Raw genomic sequence first — 17,622 nt, 5'->3', positions numbered from 1 at the left:
TGTTTTCTTGGTGACTATGGTCCCGGCTGTCTTGAGATCATTGACAAGATTCTCCCGTGTAGTTCTGGGTTCTTTCCTTACCGTTCTCATGATCTCCACGATGTGAGATCTTGCATGGAGCCCCAAACCGAGGGAGATTGACCATTATTTTATGTTTGTCTGTCAATATCATCACAGGCCCCCTTTGTGTAGTTCTGGAGGTGGGCTGGTCTTGAATGCTATAGAGCAGGGATATGCAATTAGCGGACCTCCAGCTGTTGCAAAACTATAAATCGCCCATCATGCCTCTGCCTCTGGGTGTCATGCTTGTGGCTGTCAGAGTCTTGCTATGCCTCATGGGACTTGTAGTTCTGCAACAGCTGGAGGTCCGCTAATTGCATATCCCTGCTATAGAGGGTGGTGTGGTGCTGTTCTCTACAGCATTCTAATTTGAGTACAAGGGGAAAGTTTTCGACACCCCAGGATTACAGAAAGTGCCATTAGTCATAATGAAAGGGGGCCAGAGTGGAAAGATGGGAATGTCTCCAGGAGACCGCCCTGAAGAACAGGTGAGTATTACAGTAAAAGCTGCATTTTTTAATTTAAACAAGACTGAGCTTTTTATATTTAAAATAAATGTAAAAGGTGTAGTCACACTCAAAACTGTAACAAAAGAAAAACCCAAAAAACAAAACGATAAATTGGAACCACAACGTTTCACTATGACTTTCAACATTCCCAAGTTTAGTGTATTATGTCTACTAATAAATTAAATTAAATGTTGAAAATAGATTTTAGTTATGTGTTCCTTTAAAGTAGTATTTGAATTCTGTGATGATATATTGTTGCTCCTTAGTTAGTTATTTTATCTCTCACCCTCAGCAATGCTGCCCAGCTCCAGGGAAGGGGACCTCATTGAGCAGGACATGGGAAGCAGTATAAAGAAAATGTCAAAAGAGAAAGGTAACCATTGGAATTTACCTTATTCTCATACACATTGCAATATGATTACTGTAATCTACATGCAGGGCTATTCAAGACAAATTAAAATATCTGTGTTTGCCATCCTGGAATGAGTTGCTGCAGTGTCAGAAACTGACATGGCAATCCACCAACAGACTTGCAAAATAATGAGACCCTTCTCCTTTTTCCCACAGAAGGGAAGCTAGGAATGCTTACAGGATATTTTATCAATGAGATGGGAAATCCCTGCGTGTGATAAAAAGCACCTTGTTATATCCACCAAAGAGGTTGGAATTGGTCCTTGTCAGCCAGTGTAGGAACCCGGCAATAAGCTGAAGTTTCCCTATCCAAATGTAATGCCAGGGGTTCCCTCAGCTTTGGCTGAATGACCTCCCATCTGTGATGGTGCTTACACAGCTGCATGTCCAATGCCAGTCAAATGACACCAATGATCTTTTTTAGTTGTCTGTAAGTAGGACATTCTGCCCACTTACCTCCATTGAGTTCATATTAGCAGATATTCCCTGAGACCTAAAACCAATTTCAAGGGTTCCTCTAGGGCAGGGATATGCAATTAGCGGACCTCCAGCTGTTGCAAAACTACAAGTCCCATCATGCCTCTGCCTCTGGGGTCATGCTTGTGGCTATCAGAGTCTTGCTATGCCTCATGGGACTTATAGTTCTGGAACAGCTGGAGGTCCGCTAATTGCATATCTCTGCTCTAGGGTAAAAAGGTTGAGTAAGGCTAATCTAGACTGTGACCAGCCTGAACTTTTGCTTAGGTTATTTGATTTTGTACAGTTTCCCCTAAGCCCAAAGATATTGTTTGCTTCTGTCTGCTGCTGTTGAGTGTTCTCCAGTAGGTAGCGTGAGAAGATGCATTTTATTGGGTTATGGACATTTTTTCTGCCTTGGCCAATCACTGAGGGGTTTGTGCCAGTGACGTGGCCTGGGAAAGAGGGATAAGTATTTGTAGAGACTTTCCAGAAGAGTCCTTGCCTCTCAGGCTTTGCCTGTTGAGGATGTAAGTGCAGCAGGGTCTAGCCCTTGCCTTTAAGCCTTCTGCTTGTGTGAGGGTATAGCCACAAGAAGTCCAGCTTTTCCCTCCCAGGTCCCTTGCCTGCAGGAAAAAAGCCAAAGCCAGGTGGTTGTTCTGCTGGCTGCCCATCTGGGACTAATGTATCCTAACTGGCCTGCAACTAAAATACAATGCATTGAGAGTGCCAAACAAACTTCCAAGAGTCAAAGGTAATTTAGTGATAAAATTGATTCATAGCACGATCATTAAATTACCTTGGACTCCTGGACATTTGTTTGGCTCTCTCATTGGATTGTATGTATTTGGATTTTCGATTCTGGATCCTTTACCTGTTCTAGAGGGTAGCAGATTTTAGCAGATATTCCCTGAGACCTAAAACCAATTTCAAGGGTTCCTCTAGGGTAAAAAGGTTGAGTAAGGCTAATCTAGACTGTGACCAGCCTGAACTTTTGCTTAGGTTATTTGAGTTTGTACAGTTTCTCCTAAGCCCAAAGACATTGTTTGCTTCTGTCTGTTGCTGTTGAGTGTTCTCTAGTAGGTAGTGTGATAAGATGCATTTTATTGGGTTATGGACATTTATTCTGCCTTGGCCAATCACTGAGGGGTTTGTGCCAGTGATGTGGCCTGGAAAAGAGGGATAAGTATTTGTAGAGACCTTCCAGAAGAGTCCTTGCCTCCCAGGCTTTGCCTGTTGAGGATGTAAGTGCAGCAGGGTCTAGTCCTTGCCTTTAAGCCTTCTGCTTGGGTGAGGGTATAGCCACAAGAAGTCCAGCTTTTCCCTCCCAGGTCCCTTGCCTGCAGGAAAAAAGCCAAAGGGTTCCTCTAGGGTAAAAAGGTTGAGAAAGGCTAATCTAGACTGTGACCAGCCTGAACTTTTGCTTAGGTTATTTGAGTTTGTACAGTTTCTCCTAAGCCCAAAGACATTGTTTGCTTCTGTCTGTTGCTGTTGAGTGTTCTCTAGTAGGTAGTGTGATAAGATGCATTTTATTGGGTTATGGACATTTATTCTGCCTTGGCCAATCACTGAGGGGTTTGTGCCAGTGATGTGGCCTGGGAAAGAGGGATAAGTATTTGTAGAGACCTTCCAGAAGAGTCCTTGCCTCCCAGGCTTTGCCTGTTGAGGATGTAAGTGCAGCAGGGTCTAGTCCTTGCCTTTAAGCCTTCTGCTTGGGTGAGGGTATAGCCACAAGAAGTCCAGCTTTTCCCTCCCAGGTCCCTTGCCTGCAGGAAAAAAGCCAAAGGGTTCCTCTAGGGTAAAAAGGTTGAGAAAAGTTAATCTAGACTGTGACCAGCCTGAACTTTTGCTTAGGTTATTTGAGTTTGTACAGTTTCTCCTAAGCCCAAAGACATTGTTTGCTTCTGTCTGTTGCCGTTGAGTGTTCTCCAGTAGGTAGCGTGAGAAGATGCATTCTATTGGGTTATAGACATATGGACAGGGGTTTGTGCCAGTGATGTGGCCATCCTGCTGCCCACTCCTGAGACAAGGTGGGGGCAAAAAAAAAAAGGGGGCGCCATAGCTGCTGGAGAGCATGAAATAGCCTGAGGGGTGTGTGTGTGTATATATATATATATATATATATATATATATATATATATATATATATATATATATACATACACACACACACACACATATATGTGTGTATGTATATATATTTTTTTTGTATTTTTTTTTTTTTTGGAGCCTATGCATTGTGTTGTCCCTGTGTTGAGGTGGAGTGGTCCTTTTGGCTTCACTCTCATCCCCCCTGAGCACAGATCGGCGCAGTCCATGTACTGCTCAAGGTTAAGATGCAATACTGTTGACGGAGGACATTATTATGCAGCGCACACGGCACTATTGACTTGCTCTCAGTGAGGCTAGGCGTGCGGTCGGCCTCTGCTGGGTAAACGGCGATCTTTACATGATACAGACGCGTCAGCAGTTTTTGGCTGAGATGTGAGCTACATTCTGTACGTGTCATTACACCAAAATATCAGATTAGATACAGAGAACGGGTTTCCTGACTCTTCTTAGGATCTCTGATCTGCATACAGCCACTGCGAAAAGTACGGAAGCCAGAGGCTTGGCATGGTAGCCAGGAAACAGGCATTTCCAGAAGGGACTTTGTAGCGCGTGTCCCCCTATTCTGTCCATATATATTTTGTCTGATCACCTTCGTATAATGGAAGATCTTCTCTTAAAATGTATATCGTATTATTATTATTATTCTACACTCACCGGCCACTTTATTGGGGACACCTTGCTAGTACCCGGGTTGGTGCTCTATTGGTTGAGATGTGGTGAGTGTGGAGGTCATTGGATGAGATCCCGTGAGTGTGGAGGTCATTGGATGAGATCTGGTGAGTGTGGAGGCCACTGGATGAGATCTGGTGAGTGTGGAGGCCACTGGATGAGATCTGGTGAGTGTGGAGGTCATTGGATGAGATCTGGTGAGTGTGGAGGCCACTGGATGAGATCTGGTGAGTGTGGAGGTCATTGGATGAGATCTGGTGAGTGTGGAGGTCATTGGATGAGATCTGGTGAGTGTGGAGGTCATTAGATGAGATCTGGTGAGTGTGGAGGCCACTGGATGAGATCTGGTGAGTGTGGAGGCCACTGGATGAGATCTGGTGAGTGTGAAGGTCATTGGATGAGATCTGGTGAGTGTGGAGGCCATTGGATGAGATGTGGTGAGTGTGGAGGTCATTGGATAAGATCTGGTGAGTGTGGAGGTCATTGGATGAGATCTGGTGAGTGTAGAGGCCATTGGATGATATGTAGTGACTGTGCAGGCCATTGGAGTACAGTAACCTCATTGTCCAGTGGTGAGATGATTGGAGCTTTGTGACATGGTGCATTATCCTGCTGGAAAGAGCCATCAGAAGATGGGGACAACTGTAGTCATAAAGGGATGGACATGGTCAGAAACAATACTCAAGTCGGCCGTGGTATATAAACCATGCTCAATTGGTACTAAGAGGACCAAAGTGTGCCAAGAAAATATCCCCCCACACTATTACACCACCACCACCAGCCTGAACTGGTGATAGAAAGCAGGATGGATCCATGTGCCAAATTCTGACCCCACCATCTGAATGTTGCAGCTGAAATCCAGACACGTCAGACCAGGCAACGTTTTTCCAATCTTCTATTGTCCAATTTTGGTGATCCTGTGCCAATTGTAGCCTCAGTTTCCTGTTCTTAGCCGACAGGAGTAGCACCCGGTGTGGTCTTCTGCTGCGTCAAGGTTCGTTGTGTTGTGTGTTCAGAGATGGTATTCTGCATACCTTGGGTGTAACGAGTGGTTATTTTGCTGCGCACAAACAAGCGGACTGAACTCCGAAGGACTTTTCGACGGCGTTCCGACGGAGTTCCGCCAAAACGCACTTGCCTACACACGATCTCACCAAACTCTGATCGTTTAGGACGCAATGACGTACAATGGGACTAGAAAAAGAAAGTTCAATAGCCAATAGCTGCCCTTGCGTCGTGTTTGGTCTGTGGAACAGCATACAGACGAGTGGTTTTCTTCGATAGGAACTGGTTCCAGCGGAAAGATTTTAAACGTGTTCTATTTCTAGAATTTTAGAAAGAAAAAAATCAGATGAAGCCCACACACGATCGGAATGTCCGACAGAATGATTTCGTCAGACCTTTTCTGCCGGAAAGTCTGGTCGTGTGTACAGGGCATTGGAGTTACTATTGTCTTTCTATCATCTGGAACCAGTCAGCCCATTCTACTCTCACGTCAACAAGGCATTTTCCTCCACACAACTGCCGCTCACTGGATATTTTCTCTTTTTTTCCCACCATTATCTGTAAACCCGAGAGATGATTGTGTGTGAAAAGCCGGGAAGTACTCGCATATGTAAGTCGCGCATTGTATATGTAAACGGTGCTCGCATCACACATGTGAGGTATCACCGCGATCGTTAGAGAGCGAGCCATAATTCTAGCACTTGACCTCCTCTGTAGCTCCAAACTGGTATCCTGTAAAAAAATTGTTAAAGTGTCGCCTATGGAGTTTTTTAAGTATCATAGTTTGTCGCCATTCCACGAGCGTGCGCAATGTTAGCATGACATGTTAGTTATCTATTTACTCGGTGTAGCATCATCTTTTATATTATTTTACAAAAAAAATGGGTTATATATTGTTTTTTTTTTTTTTTTTTTTGGTTGCATTAAAATTAATTCAAGTGTTTTTTTTTCCCTGAAAGATTGCATTTGAAAGTAAAAATTTTCATTTTTTTGCTAGAACTTACTTATAACCCCCAAATATTTGTATGTATATATACATATATATAAAATATATACACACACATATATATATATATATATATATATATATAATGCATTTGAAAGTAAAATTTTGCATTTTTTTGCTAGAACTTACTCATAACCCGCAAATATTTTATATATATATATGTGTATGTATGTATTATATATATATATATATATATATATATATATATATATATATACAATATTTGGGGGTTATTAGTATTAGGTTAAAAAAAATGCAAATTTTTACTTTCAAACACAATATATATATATATATATATATATATATATATATATATATATATGTATATATATATATATATGTATATATATATATATGTGTGTGTGTATCTATGTGTGTGTGTGTGTATGTAATATATATTTTATTTTTTTTGGTTGCATTAAAATTAATTAAAGTGTTTTTTTCCCTGAAAGATTGCATTTGAAAGTAAGAATTTTTTTTTTTTTGGTAGAACTTACTCATTACCCCCAAATATATAATAAATACATACATAAATATAAATATAAATAAATATATATATATATATATATATATATAGATATATATATATATATATATATATAATTTTTATTTTTTATTTTTTTATTATTTTTGTTAGCAGAGACCCTAGAGAATAAAATGGTGATCGTTTCAATTTAGTTTATGTCACATAGTATAAACATAAAAGGAAAAAAATTGTTGCTGAATGTCTGAGAGTCTCATCAGCACCACATCCTTCAATTGATAAATACACAGCAAGAGAACAGAATATGGGATTTTTAAGGTGCTAAAAAAAAGGTAGTAAAATGTATCAAAATTTTACTTCGAAACATCTAATAATCAACAAGTTGTCATCCTAAATAACCATACAATACATGGAACAGATGCAGCTGATAGTAATCTCCACATGTTTCGCCAAACAATGGCTTCTTCAAGAGGACTTTCATCAGGCACTGCCTACGTGATCACTATTTATTCTATTATATTGCCTTTTTCTATTTTATTTTCTATTATTTCATGTTGTATTCTATTCAAATCTTTTCTGTTTTATTCAAATTTATTCTATTCGAAATTTAAATTTCTGACGAAGGTTATTATCCTTCTATTATTTTCTATTCTATTGTTTTTTTCTATTCTATTCTTTTCTATTTCATTTTCTGTTCTATTATTTTCTATTCTCTTACAATTCAGGGATATGCAATTAGCGGACCTCCAGCTGTTGCAGAACTACAAGTCCCATGAGGCATAGCAAGATTGACAGCCCCAAGCATGACACCCAGAGGCAGAGGCATGATGAGACTTGTAGTTCTGCAACAGCTGGAGGTCCGCTAATTGCATATCCCTGTCTTACATCCCTTGTAATAGGAATAAAAGTGAGCCAAACATTTTTTTTTTTTTTAAGGACAGTGTAAAAAAAAAAAAAAGTAAAATAAATAAGAAAAAAAAAAAAAGAATTAAAGCACCCCGTCCCGCCGAGCTCGCACGCAGATGCAAACGCATACGTGAGTAGCGCTCGCATATGAAAACGGTGTTCAAACCACACATGTGAGGTATCGCCGTGATCGTTGGAGCGAGAGCAATAATTCTAGTCCTAGACCTCCTCTGTAACTTAAAACATGCAACCTGTAGAAATTTTTAAATGGAGATTTTTAAGGCTAAAGTTTGTCGCTATTCCACGAGCGGGCGCAATTTTGAAGCGCGACATGTTGGGTATCAATTTACTCGGCGTAACATCATCTTTCACAAAATAGAAAAACAAAATGTAGCAGACTTTGCTGTTGTCTCGTTTTTTTATTTTAAGAAAAAAAAGTGTATTTTTTTTCCCCAAAAAAGTGTGCATATAGGACCGCTGCAAAAATACGTTGTGACATAAAGTATTGCAACGACCGCCATGTTTTCTGGGACTTCATGTCCCAGAAGGCAACGGGGCCGCTCACAGAAAAGGAGGAAGCTCCGAGGAATAGGAAGAGGCAGATTAGGAAGACTGCCTAGCAACAGCGGTTTCAGGTAAGTTAAAAAATACACTTTTTTATTTTTTTAAAGATTATTAATGCTTTTTTTTTTTGGGTGGCCCTCCACTTTAAGTGGTTAAAGTAAGTGAGACCGCAACGCGTCGGCGCAAAGTGACGTGAATTGTGGTCGCGCACGAGTTAATGCGCCTGTTACTACAGTGCAAATAAACGCCAAAGATGTAAATTGCCTCCCGGGAAGTATTAACTCCATCTGGGCTGTCGTTGTGAATCGGGGGGGGGGGGGGGGGCCCTCTGCTCAGGGGCTACCATAGCGCGTTGTTCTGCGGTAGAAATGACGAAAATCGCCATCACACGTGCCGCCGATACCAAACTCATTACAGGAATGGCTCTCGTTCAGCCAGATCCATCCATAAATTATACAATCACTGAACTAAAGACCCCCCACCCAATGCCCCTCCCCCTTCCTTCAAAAGTTTTCAGAAACTGGGAAAATAATAAATAAAATAAGTGCGTGTAAAGTCGGGCATCACCATTTATTAAAGCTGACAGGCAACGCGCTTTATACCGCCGTGGTAAACATATGTCTCCACATCTGCTTTCAGTAATATCATCATGATTTTAAAAATGATTCATAGCGCTGCACATCACAAATCGCCGGCATGGCGGTTACTTCACAAATTCAAGACTTCGCTGAAAGCGTGTTCGGGAGACGAGGAGTTTCTGCAGAGAGAGGGGGGCGGGAGTGCGAAAGAAGGTGCGTCAGACTTCAACTCCGCAAAGGACAGAAGAGACAGAATTGGACGCTATTCGCTTAGTTTTTTTTTTAACTCAATTCGACCAAATTCGGAAAATCCAAATCGATTCGAAATCCATTCAAAATCTAATTTCGGAAGAAGGTTATATTCTTTCAATTTTATTCTATTCTATTTTTTTTCTATTCTATTCTTTTCTATTATTTCATTTTCTATTCTATTCAAATTCTAATTTTATTCTATTCAAAATTCATGCTATTATTTTCTATTTTATTCTAATCTATTATTCTATTAATTATATTAATCTACTTCTTCTATTCAAAATTCGAATTTTGGGAAAGAAGGTTATTATCTATCTATTTTATTCTATTCTATTGTTTTTTCGATTCTATTCTTTCCTATTATTTTCTTTCTTATTATATTCCAATTCAAATTTTATTCTATTCAAAATTCAAATTCTGAAAGATGGTTGTATTATTATTTTTTTTGTATTCTATTGGTTTTTATTTCTATTCTATTCTTTTATTTTCTATTCTATTCCAATCTATTCTTTTCTATTCTATTCAAATTCAAATTTATTCTATCCAAATTTCAGAAGAAGGCTATATTCTTTCTATTTTGTTCTATTATGTGTTTTTATTTTATTTTCTATTATGTCATGTTCTGTTCTATTCTTTTCTATTGTATTCAAATCTATTCTTTTCTGTTCTATTCAAATTTATTCTATTCGAAATTCGAATTTCGGGAAAGAAGGTTATTATCCTTCTATTTTATTCTATTCTATTCTTTTCTATTGTTTAATTTTCTGTTCTATTCTTTTCTATTCTATTCAAGTCCTAATTTTATTCTATTAAAAATTCTAATTCTGAAAGATGGTTATATCTCTTTTTTCATTGTATTCTATTGTTTTTTTTTCTATTCTATTTTTTTATTTTCTATTCTGTTTCAATCTATTCTATTCGAAATTCTAATTTCGGGAAAGAAGGTTATTATCCTTCTATTTTATTCTATTCTATTCTTTTCTATTGTTTAATTTTCTGTTCTATTCTTTTCTATTCTAATCAAGTCCTAATTTTATTCTATTAAAAATTCTAATTCTGAAAGATGGTTATATTATTTATTTTTTATTGTATTCTATTGTTTTTTTTTTTCTATTTTATTCCAATCTATTCTTTTCTATTATATTCAAATTCTAATTTATTCCATCCAAGTTTCAGAAGAAGGCTATATTCTTTCTATTTTATTATATTATATTGTGTATTTATTTTTTATTTTCTATTTCATGTTCTATTCTTTTCTATTCTATTCTATTCTATTATTTTCTGTTCTGTTCAAATTTATTCTATTTGAATTTCGGAAGAAGGTTATTATCCTTCTATTTTATTCTATTCTATTGTTTTTTTTTTTTCTATTCTATTCTTTTCTATTTTTTCATTTTCAATTCTATTCTTTTCGGGTTCTCAGAAACTCATTGACGGTGCCTGCATGACTGAGTGCTGGTCGTCAGTGCTAGTTTTTGCCACAGCTCAGTGCCCGTTGATGCCCAATGAAAATAAAAAGTAAACTGAGAGATCGCAGTACACAAAAAAAGAGTGCGTGAGAGAACAGTGTGGTCTGACCTCCAAAGAAGAAGGACCAAGACTTTAGAAATAGAACATGTTTTACCACTGGAACTCCGTATTTTTCCACCGGAACTCCGCCCAGGGCAGGACTTAGGGTGGTGGGGGCCCCTGGGCTTGAGTCACTTTCGGGCCCTACCTTCTATACATTACCGTATTTATCGGCGTATAACACGCACCCCAAGTTTAGGAGGGAAGTTTAAGGAAAAAAACTTACATTTAAATGCCCATCAATGCAGCCTCATCAGTGTCCATCTGCAGCCTTGCCCATCCATCTGCAGCCTTGCCCATCCATCTGCAGCCTTGCCCCAGTGTCATTTGCAGCCTTGTCATTGCAGTCCTGAAATTTAAAAATGGCGCCGCCGAGATAGAGTCCTATGTATCGCGGTGGCTCTCGGGTCCTCTTGGCGGCTCTTGGCAGCTCTCGGCGGCTCTCGAGTCCTCTAGCAGTCCCGAGCGGAGCCAAGAGTAGCCGAGTGTACTCGGCTCGGCTCACAGTCACACCCAGTCTTTGGATTATGTTCATCATAGGGCAAGACTGGGCGTGACTGTGAGCGGAGCCGAGCCGAGTACACACGGCTATGTATCTCGGCGGGGCCCCCTATTGGGTGGGGCCTATGGGCTTGAGCCCAGTCAAGCCCAATGGTAAGTCCTGCCCTGACTCCGCCGCACCGAGAAATCTGTTCGTGTGTGTGCTAGTCCGACAGACAAAAACCGACGCTAGGGCAGCTATTGGCTACCGGCTATGAACTTCCTTATTCTAGTCCAGTCGTACGTCATCACGTTCGAATCCGTCAGACTTTGGTGTGATTGTGTGTGGCCAAGTCCGTTCATTCGGAAAGTCCTTCGGAACTCCGCCGAAAGTCCCTCGAAAAGTCCGGTCGTGTGTACGCGGCGTAAGTGTAAATCCACGGTAAAGAGCAGACCAACCTTCTCCCGTCCACCATCCCTCTGCAGAAACATCCTAAAGGCTTTTCCATTTTTGCAAAACATGGCACGGCGGCGGGCTGCAGGTGCGGCGAAACGCTGGCGGATTTGCGCGCCTTCCAGATTTCCTACTGTGAAAGATTAAAACATTATCCGTTTTTTTCACATGCTCCGATTTTTTTTTTTTTTTTTTTTCCGGCGCCGTGCAGATTCCCGTTTCGCCCTTTGAATTAATCATTGCCAACTAGAATTAAGTTGTTTAAGGAAAACAAGATAAAACAGGTGCTGAACACCTGAGACAGCAACGGGGAGCTGCGCGGCCGGGGGAAATGTTTCCCCCCCCCCCCGCCCCGGGGGACATCAATTACATTTTTTGTATTTACTTTTTTCAGCCCCCCCCCCTTCTTACAATTACAGTATTCAGAAAAAGGTGGCCAGATGGAGTGTAAAGGAAAAAAAAAAAATGGCGCATTAAGCTTCGTGAATTCTAATTTTTACAGTATGGGATGCAAAACTTAATTAAAGCAACTTAGAAAGTAATTTTTAAGACAACTGCAATCCATTATCTAATTCGGTTTTCCGGGGCAGGAACATGAGTTTCTTTTAAAAATAAACCGCTAATGACTTTTCTTAGTTTGTCCGCCAAGGAATACCTGGACAGAAAGATAAATGAGGATGCAAGGAGGGTAATTGTAGCCGGCTTGCAGGCACTTTGTGATGAAGAGGCTGTTTGCTGCCTTGGTCTGCAGTCCTATAGCGGAAGCATGGGCACCATTGTGCGCAAAGCTGCTGCTCTACATTGCATTGTCAGTTTAGCATCACATACGGTATGATCGATCGGCCTCTACATTATGACCACCCATCATAACCCATCGAGGCATGGATACCACCTAGACCTCTGAAGGTATGCTGTGGTATCTGGCACCAATTTTCCAGTAGCAGTTTATTTTGCCTGGTGGAGCCTCCGTGGATCGCACTTGTTTTTCCAGCGCGCCCCACAGATGCTCGATTGGATTGCCATCTGGGGAATATGGAGGCCAAGTCAACGCCTCTAACTCAGTGTTGTGTTCCTCAAACCATTCTTGAATTCATCAGATCAGGCCACCTTCTTCCATTGCTCCGTGGTCCAGCTCTGATGATCATGTGCCCATCATAAGAGCTTTCAGCTGTTGACGTGGTTCAGGATGGGCATTCTGACCGGTCTGTGGCTTTGCTTGGTGCTTCAATGAGACTTTGGTTGGACCTTTGATGGGGGCTTCGGTGAGGCTTCATGGGACTTCGATGAGCCTTTGGAGGGGCTTTGATTGGGCTTCGGTAAGGCTTTGTGAGGCTTCGTGGGGCTTTGATGAGCCTTTGTTGGGGCTTCAGTGAGGCTTCATGGGACTTCGATAAACCTTTGGAGGGGCTTTGATTGGGTTTCGGTAAGGCTTTGTGAGGCTTCGTGGGGCTTTGATGAGCCTTTGGTGGGGCTTCAGTGAGGCTTCATGGGGCTTTGATGAGACTTTGGTGGGACTTTAGGAAAAAAGGGGGGTAAGGTGCGCTATGAAAGCTAGATTATTGTTAGAAATTTTAGATAGAGTCAAGTGGGTGGGACCTTGTAGAAAAAAATATATAAAAATAAAAATAACAATGTGAACTAGGTGCATAAACGGCAGTAGGTAAGTGCCGTAGCTACCGCTCCAGCACTTCATGTTTGGTGGGACTTTGGTAGGGCTCAGGCATGTACTGGCCATTGGGACTACCGGGAGTTTCCCGGTGGGCCGGTGGCTCAGTGGGCCACTCTGATGTAAGGGGGCTGGTGATGGGACACTATGATGTAAGTGGGCTGGTGATGGGACACTATGATGTAAGGGGGCTGGTGATGGGACACTATGATGTAAGGGGGTGCTGATGGGACACTCTGATGTAAGGAGGTGCTGATGGGACACTCTGATGTAAGGGGGCTGGTGATGGGACACTCTGATGTAAGGGGGCTGGTGATGGGACACTCTGATGTAAGGGGGTGCTGATGGGACACTCTGATGTAAGGGGGCTGGTGATGGGACACTATGATGTAAGGGGGCTGGTGATGGGACACTCTGATGTAATGGGGCTGGTGATGGGACACTATGATGTAAGGGGGAGCTGATGGGACACTCTGATGTAAGGGGGCTGCTGATGGGACAGTCAAAATATAAGTGGGCCGGTCTAGATGAAGTCCAGGGCCAAATTTCTGTCCCAGTCCAGCCCTGGTAGGGCTTCAGTGAGGCTTCATGGGGCTTTGATGAGCCTTTGGTGGGGCCTTGGTGAGGCTTCAATTAGCCTTTGGTGGGGCTTTGTGAGGCTTCATGGGGCTTCGTTGAGCCTTTGGTGGGGCTTTGTGAGGCTTCGATGAGCCTTTGGTGGGGGTTCGGTGAGGCTTCAGTGGAGCTTCAAGCAAGCTTTGCCATAGGCTTCAATGAAGGCTTTGAAGATGCTTTGAAGCACCACTAAAGCTACATGGGGTATAATTTTCAAAGAAAAGCCGAAGCAAAGCAAAAGCTTGGTGTAAATAGGACTGTAAGCTAACCATTTTAGTTATTGACAGAAGCTTTGACTGGCATTCAGAGAGCTTTAACAAAGCCTGTCCGAAGCCTTGTTTTGAAGCAAGTATAAACTAGCCGTTAATGTGTGTTGAAGCCAAAGCAGGTGTAAATGAGCCCTTAAGGCGTCATACCAAGACATTTTGGACAATTTCATGCTCCCAACTTTGTGGGAACAGTTTGGGGACGGCCCCTTCCTCGTCCAACATGACTGTGCACAAAGCAAGGTCCATAAAGACATGGATGAGCCAGTTTGGGGTGGAGGAACGTGAGTGACCTCCACCTGTTAGAACACCTTTGGGATGAATTAGAGCGGAGACTGCAGGCCAGGCCTTCTTGTCCAGCATCAGTGCCTGACCTCACACATGCTCTTTTGGAAGAACGGTCAAACATTCCCATAGACAGTTCTAAACCTTGTGGACGGCCTTCACAGAAGAGTTGAAGCTGTTATAGCTGCAAAGGGCGGGCCAACTCAATATGGAACCCTACGGACTAAGACTGGGATGCCATTAACTACTTGCCCACCAGCAGTTGTACTGTGGCAGGTTGGCACGGCTGTGTGAATTGCCATCATTGTAGGTTTGCTGATTTAAGAAACTATAGGGCCGGCCACTTGCGATCGCTCCACAGAGAGCTAGAACGGGGATCTGTCAATGTAAACAAACAGATCCCCGTTCCGACAGGGAAGTAGAGAGAGATCATCTGTTCCTAGTGATCGGGAACAGCGATCTCTCTCTACTCCCTGAGAAGAAAAGAACAGCTGCACACCAAAGGAACGTTCCAATGATTTTATTCCAAAATAGCATACCTGGTTTGAAGCGCTAAGGTCAGTGTGAAACGCGTAACCCCCTGGGTTTGGGCGCTCTGTCTTGTTGGTTATCTATTGCTATTTTGGAATAAAATCATTGGATTTGGTGTGCAGCTGTTCTTTTCTTCTGATTGATCGTCGGTGGCGAGTTGTGGCTTGCACCCAGCGCATTCGGACTGCAGTGATTGCTCACCTGGAGCGGCTTTTGTCTTGTTTGAATCTCTCTACGCCCTGTCAGTCCCCTCCCCCCACAGTTAGAAACACCTCCCTAGGGAACACATAACCTCTTGATCACCCCCTTGTTTTAACCCCTTCCCTGCCAGTGTCATTTATACAGAAATCAGTGCCTATTTTTAGCTCTGATCGCCGTATAAATGTCACTGGTCCCAAAAAAAAGTGTCTGATCTGTCCGCCGCAATGTCGCAGTCCCGATAAAAATCGCAGATTACCGCCATTATTAGTGAAAAAAAAATGCCATAAATATATCTCCTATTTTGTAGACGCTATAACTTTTGCGCAAACCAATCAATATACGCTTATTGTGATTTATTTTATTTATTTTTTACCAAAAATATTTAGAAGAATACATATTGGCATAAACTGATGAAGAAATTTTTTTTTTTTTTTTTGCATATTTATTATAGCAAAAAGTAAAAAAATATTGTTTTTTTTTTAAATTTGTTTCGTATATAACGAAAAAAATAAAAAACGCAGAGGTGATCAGATACCACCAAAAGGAAGCTCTATTTGTGGGGGAAAAAAGAACATACATTTTTTTTGAGTGCAAAGTCGCACGACCACGCAATTGTCAGTTAAAGCTATAACTTTTGCGCAAACCAATCAATATACACTTATTGCCAAAAATATGTAGAAGAATACATATTGGCCTAAACTGATGAAGACTTTTTTTTTTGTATATTTATTATATCAAAAAGTCAAAAATATTCTTTTTTTTTTTTTAATTTGTTGGGGTTTTTTTTGTTTATAGCGCAAAAAATAAAAACCGCAGAGGTGATCAAATACCACCAAAAAATTCTCTATTTGTGGGGACAAAGCCGCGCGACCGTGCAATTGTCAGTGAAGGTGACACAGTGGCGTATCGCAAAAAAAAAAAAAATAACCGGGTCGGGAAGGTGGTGATACCTTCCCAATACTTTTGATATTATAATGTGTGTGTGTGTGTGTGTGTATATGTCTATATATATATATATAAATTTCCCAGTTAGATTTAATCTCAGGCATAGCGGTCCTCTAGGCTCACAATTGCCTTATTTGGTATATCAATAGATCTATTTTATTTATTTTTTACCCAAAATTTGTATAAAAAATTGGCGCAAACTGATGAAGAATTTTTTTTATTGCATATTTATTATTATTTATTATAGCAAAAAAATATATATTGTTTTTATTTTAAATTTGTTGATCTTTTTTTTGTTTATAGCGCAAAAAATAAAAACCAAGGTGATCAAATACCACCAAAAGAGATATCTATTTGTGGGGAGTACAATGTCGCAATATATATATATATATATATATATATATATATATATATATATATATATATATATATATATATATATATATATATATATATGAATTTCCCAGTTCGATTTAATCTCAGGCATAGCGGTCCTTTAAGCTCACAATTGCCTTATTTGGTATCAATAGATCTATTTTATTTATTTTTTACCAAAAATATGTATAAAATATTGGCGTAAACTGATGAAGAATTTTTTTTATAGCAAAAAGTAAAAAAATATTGTTTTTCTTTTAAATTTGTTGGTCTTTTTTTTTTTGTTTATAGCGCAAAAAAATAAAAACCGCGGAGGTGACCAATTACCGTCGCGCGACCTAGCAATTGTCAGTTAAAGTGCTGCAGTGCTGTATCTCAATGTTATATATATATATATTTCCCAGTTAGATTTAATCTCTGGCATAGCGGTCCTTTAGGCTCACAATTGCCTTATTTGGTATATCAATAGATCTATTTTATTAATTTTTTTACCAAAAATATGTATAAAATATTGGCTTAAACTGATGAAGAATTATTTTTTTTTTTGCATATTTATTATAGCAAAAAATAAAAAATATTGTTTTTCTTTTAAATGTGTTGGTCTTTTTTTTTTGTTTATAGAGCAAAAAAATAAAAACCGCAGAGGTGATCAATTACCACCAAAAGAAATCTCTATTTGTGGGGAGTACAACGTCGCACGACCGAGCAATTGTCAGTTAAAGCGCCGCAGTGCTGTATCGCAATGTATTTATATATATATATATATATATATATATATATATATATATATATATATATATATATATATATATATATATATATATATATTTATATGAATTTCCCTGTTAGATTTAATCTTGGGCATAGCGGTCCTTTAGGCTCACAATTGCCTTATTTGGTATATCAATAGATCTATTTTATTAATTTTTTTACCAAAAATATGTATAAAATATTGGCTTAAACTGATGAAGAATTATTTTTTTTTTTGCATATTTACTATAGCAAAAAATAAAAAATATTGTTTTTCTTTTAAATTTGTTGGTCTTTTTTTAGTTTTTAGCGTAAAAAGATAAAAACCGCAGAGGTGCTGTATCACAATGTATTCATTTATATATATATATATATATATATATATATATATATATATATATATAAATTTCCCAGTTAGCCCCTGTACACACGGTCGGAGATTCTGTGATTCTGCCAACCAAATCCGTCGGATT

The 17,622-nt window shown here is 39.9% G+C and overlaps 1 protein-coding gene across 6 annotated transcripts in view; it reads left to right on the top strand.

Annotated features, from left to right (window-relative positions):
• DACH2 (dachshund family transcription factor 2) overlaps nucleotides 1–17,622 on the top strand; it is a 669,978-nt gene that overhangs the window by 530,647 nt on the left and 121,709 nt on the right. For 4 of the 6 annotated variants that reach the window (XM_077485223.1, XM_077485208.1, XM_077485235.1 and 1 more), the window contains one exon: nucleotides 862–942. The exons of the other annotated variants lie outside the window; for them this stretch is intronic. In XM_077485223.1, the coding sequence (XP_077341349.1) occupies nucleotides 862–942 (81 nt within the window). The remainder of the gene's footprint in view (nucleotides 1–861; nucleotides 943–17,622) is intronic. 6 annotated transcript variants of the gene reach the window in all.

The sequence above is a fragment of the Lithobates pipiens genome, unplaced genomic scaffold (genome assembly GCF_037356315.1).
Source record: "Lithobates pipiens isolate NorthernLeopardFrog02 unplaced genomic scaffold, aLitPip1_a1.2 Scaffold_1, whole genome shotgun sequence".
Classification (NCBI taxonomy): domain Eukaryota; kingdom Metazoa; phylum Chordata; class Amphibia; order Anura; family Ranidae; genus Lithobates; species Lithobates pipiens.
This window is presented reverse-complemented; position numbering and strand designations above follow the sequence as displayed.